This window comes from Lolium rigidum, chromosome 5 (genome assembly GCF_022539505.1).
Source record: "Lolium rigidum isolate FL_2022 chromosome 5, APGP_CSIRO_Lrig_0.1, whole genome shotgun sequence".
Taxonomy (NCBI): Eukaryota; Viridiplantae; Streptophyta; class Magnoliopsida; order Poales; family Poaceae; genus Lolium; species Lolium rigidum.
Window position 1 is genome coordinate 116,306,609 of NC_061512.1, and position 4,089 is coordinate 116,310,697.

The window sequence follows — 4,089 nt, forward strand, 5'->3', positions numbered from 1 at the left end:
TCCGCGGAGCTGGGCTGGAACGCGCGGACGACCGACCTTGGGCTGCTTGGTCGACGAAATCTGCAGCATCCTACAACTCGTCAAGGCGACGTCCAGCGGTTGCCATGACCATCTTTGGACTCGCCAAGCTCTCCAGCCAGACCTCGTCGCGGACGGTTGCATACGCGTCATCGTTGCGGTGCCACGTCCAAACGGCGCTCGTCTCGTTGACGATCCTCAGCCGCCCGTGCCCGAAGCTCGCCTCCTGGAACACCGACAGGTGCGCCGCCTCGTGATCCTTGATGAACCTTCAACAAATTAACAAGAACACGTAAATCACTGCGAAATCTGAAGGAAAGGAAAATGGATCAACAACAGTTAGATCGAGTGCGTACTTGAGGGCAAGACCTTCCCTGTTGCCACCGTCGCCAATGGTGATGTACATCGGGCCCCGGCTGTCGGCCTCGTTGTCATAGACCCTCGTCTAGTTCAATTCAACAAGGAAAACATTTTGATCACCAAAACCGTAGTTGATTAACGGAGCAAAAACATAAGAGCACTAGTCTAAGATGATCAATGGCCAGAGGCTTACGAATCGCTCGTAGGCGTGGACGTGTCCGGAGAAGACGACGTCGACGCGGGCCTCGTAGAGGAGACTCTCCATGGCGGCGCGCATCGCCTCGCCCTCGCCCTGGTGCGCCTGGTTGGTGTTGTACCACGGCGCGTGCAGCAGCACGATCAGCCACGGCGTCCTCCGGCGGTCCACGCCGGCGAGGTCCCGCTCCAGCCACGCGTGCTGCTCCGACCCTTCCTCGAAATCCACGTAGGAGCCCAGCATCACGACGTGCGCCGCGCCGCCCGCCGCGTCGAAGGAGTAGTAGAGGTTGGAGCGCGAGCCGCTCTCCTCGTACGGCATGCGCCACCGCGCGTTGTAGGCGACGAACGGCGCGAACTCCACCACGGGGAGCGCCTCGACCTCGTGGTTACCCTCCGTCACCATCCATGGCCGTGCGCTCGCCAGCGGCTGCACGAGCCGCCCGAACGAGTCCCACAGCGGCTGCTGCGTGTCCGCGTACGACAGGTCCCCCGGAAGCAGCAGCATGTCGTAGTCGGCGCCGCCGATGTGCGATAGAGTGGATGCCGTCCACTCGGTCTGCCCGAGGTCGCCGATGACGACGAGCTCGATGGGCAGAGACGCCGGAGGTGTCCGGAGGGTGAACTCGTCGCCGGCCTTGCCGCACCGGTAGTGGTAGGTCGTGCTGGGCTCGAGAGGGCCGATCGTCACGTGGTGGATCGCGCCGGACTTGTATAAGAAGTAGCGGTACGTCGCGTTGTCGCCTGATGCCGACGCCGTGTAGTTCCCCCGAGATTTGCCGTACTCCACCACCGACGGCGCGTTCCGGTCGTCCGTCACCCATGAAATCCTCATCTTGTTTGTTCCCACAACTGAAATATGCACCTGAAATTTGCCAGTTCAAAATGTGAATTGGTGCGTATATCGTGAAGATCAAACACAGTTGCTAAAAAGTGCCCAATAATTGCACGTTTCTAAACCCAAAATGGCAAAACAAATGTTTATGAGCAATTTCACGCTCCAAACTGTGCATACAATCTATACTTCATTCCAAAATAATCAAAGCTCAAATTTTGTCCTACGACAAACTATTTTAAGTCTGACCAAATTTGTAAAAAATATCTACATCTAAAACAGCGACTCTTTTTTTACTACATTCATCATACAATGAATTTTCATATCATATAAATTTGATGTTGTAAATGTTGACATGTTTTTCTATAAACTTTGTCAAACTTAAATTAGTAGAAAAAACTAGAATTTCAATTAGTTTGAAATGAATGGAGTAAATGCATATCCTTTCCTAAAAAAATATCTAAGTGCATATTTCTGAACCAAAAACTAGCACTAGAAATATTGCAGTCTCATATTTCATAATGTCTAACTACTTGATTGCAAATTTCTAAGCAGAAAACTGCACGCACAAAATTTGCAACTAGAATTTTAAACCCAAAAATGCAAAAAAAAACTCTGAAAAGTATAAGTAGAAAAATAAGCAGTCGAAACTATTGCAACTAAAAAAGAAAATACTGCTCGAATCTGTGTGCAATATCTATGCCTTGCGTTTAGAACCCTATCACAAGATTATGTACAAAACTTGAGCTTATAAAATAGAAAATATTTAAACAGAAAAACCCGAGCTTTATCAAAACGTCGAGAAAGGGTGAAATATAAATGCACAATTATGAAAAAATTTGGGTTACATACACCAAGAAGGTATCTACGAAAGCTAACCATTTCCCTACCGCTCCTAGCCAATTTCTTCTGGTTATAGTTGGTACAATTGACATGTAGGTGTTTAAGTACTACCTGTCATTCTCTATTAATTTGGACCCGGTTGGTGCATATAATTTGATATGGTATTAAAGGTAAGAAATCTATATTGCAAAACCCCAAACAATGCACTATTAGTAAATATAGTCGGCATCTAAGACATGGTGGAAACTAGAATCATGAAGAATGTTAAAGCATTTTACCATATTTTTTTCATCAGTTCAGACTTTGGGTGAACTGATTGGTGCAATCATCAGTTCGAAACTTTTGTTGCAGTTATCTTTTACTGTTCCAGATAAGCTTTTATCATAGTATTTCACAATTACATTAAGCTTGGCCACGAAATTTGCATTGACATGTAAATCACACTCTCTACATCCGTTAACTTATATGCTCTCTTTTTCCCCCAAAATTCCTATCTTCTATTCCCTCAGTTTGGAAATAAATGTCACAAATTTGACTAGACTCGCATGTATCTAGACATGTTTTACTATGTATATAATGTGAATCTAGATAAGGCGCCTCTAGATAAATCTACAACAGTTATCCGGAACGGAGGAAGGACATGACATTTCGCCTTGCAAAGAAGCCACTACTTATCATATTGACGATGTCAGCGTCTTTGTTTTTATGTAAGGACTCCAAATCTCAGAGCTAACTGGAATATCAGAAAGAGTAGCTACAACTAATCTCATTGCTATCCACTGTCTGCGTAGTAGTTAAACACTGAAGTTTATCTTAGTACAAAACCAAAACGCTGAGCGGATAGAACAGAGTTATATCAAACGAAGAGAGCTTGCTGCCACTGAATTTTGTCGAGAAAAACTTGAGACTCAGAATTCGGCATTCTTAATTACCTGCTGGGGATGATCGGCCGGCTTGTCGTGCGCCGTCAGTACCAGCGGGCTCGGCGGCGGCCGGACGTACTCGTCGGCGCGCGCGCAGAAGAACGCCAGCGACGTGATCCCCTGCACGAGCACCCTCCACGAGTGCGCCATGGCTCCCACCATCAAGTCCCCGGCGACCGTGCCGGTGACGCTGCGCCCGAGCGCCGCCTGGTTCATGCACCGGAGAGACCGCTCGTTCGCCGCCGCGAAGAGGACCCTGGCCACGGCGAGGACGCTTCCGACCGGGACGCCCACCGCAATGTGGCAACAAATACGGATCAGCGCGATGACGCGGCGGAACGCGACGCACATGAGCAGTAGCGCGCGGAGGAGAAAGGCAATTGTATGCTTCTTACGCGTGCCGACGCGAGGGAAGGAGGAGGTCGGCACGGCCGTCGCCATCGCCGTCGACGGCCTTGGCTTTAAGAAGCACGGGACCTGGTAGGGTACACGTAAACGCGCGCCATTAAGTTAATGTAAGTTTTAAGAGACGAAGACTTTATTGCAGTGCGTATTATGTCGCAGGTATCCGGAGGGAGTATATCCTGTTTCTGGAGAGAGATGCCATGGGCGGTTGCCGTACCTGACATGTGCCGTGGGCGGACACGGCGGCTGGGGTCGCCGGAGAGGGGATGCGCGCTCGTGGTGGTGGTGGTGGTGGTGGTGGTGGCGGTGTGGTGGTGGAAGGGGAGGAAGGGAGGGGATAGGTAGGTTGAGGCTAGCATTGCTGCAAGTTTTTACCGCAGCTTCTCTCTTCTTCATCCTTTCTGCTTTCTTCCGAGCCTCCCTGGCAACAAATGTCACTGTCTGAATGGGAGCTGGAAGCAACACGTCAGCTGCTGAATGGGATGCGTTGGAGGTTGATGGCTTATGAGG

The 4,089-nt window shown here is 49.6% G+C and overlaps 1 protein-coding gene across 1 annotated transcript; it reads right to left on the reverse strand.

The window, feature by feature from the left end:
• Positions 1-3,878, reverse strand: LOC124653820 (purple acid phosphatase 22-like). Its single transcript, XM_047192886.1, has 5 exons — positions 3,797-3,878; positions 3,184-3,651; positions 572-1,438; positions 375-463; positions 1-287 (listed from the first exon to the last, which is right to left on the reverse strand). The coding sequence occupies exons 2-5, from the start codon at positions 3,613-3,615 to the stop codon at positions 71-73; spliced, it is 1,605 nt and encodes a 534-aa protein (XP_047048842.1). The 5' UTR covers positions 3,616-3,651; positions 3,797-3,878; the 3' UTR covers positions 1-70.
• Between the last annotated feature and the right edge of the window lie 211 nt (positions 3,879-4,089).

Bases quoted from the DNA above. Each gene is read 5' to 3' on its own strand.
- LOC124653820 (XM_047192886.1), bottom strand. From the start codon at position 3,615: ATGGCGACGGCCGTGCCGACCTCCTCCTTCCCTCGCGTCGGCACGCGT. The intron at 1,439-3,183 runs GTAATTAAGAAT...GGCAAATTTCAG, and splicing joins CGGCCGATCATCCCCAGCAG to GTGCATATTTCAGTTGTGGG. The intron at 464-571 runs GTAAGCCTCTGG...GAATTGAACTAG, and splicing joins TCCACGCCTACGAGCGATTC to ACGAGGGTCTATGACAACGA.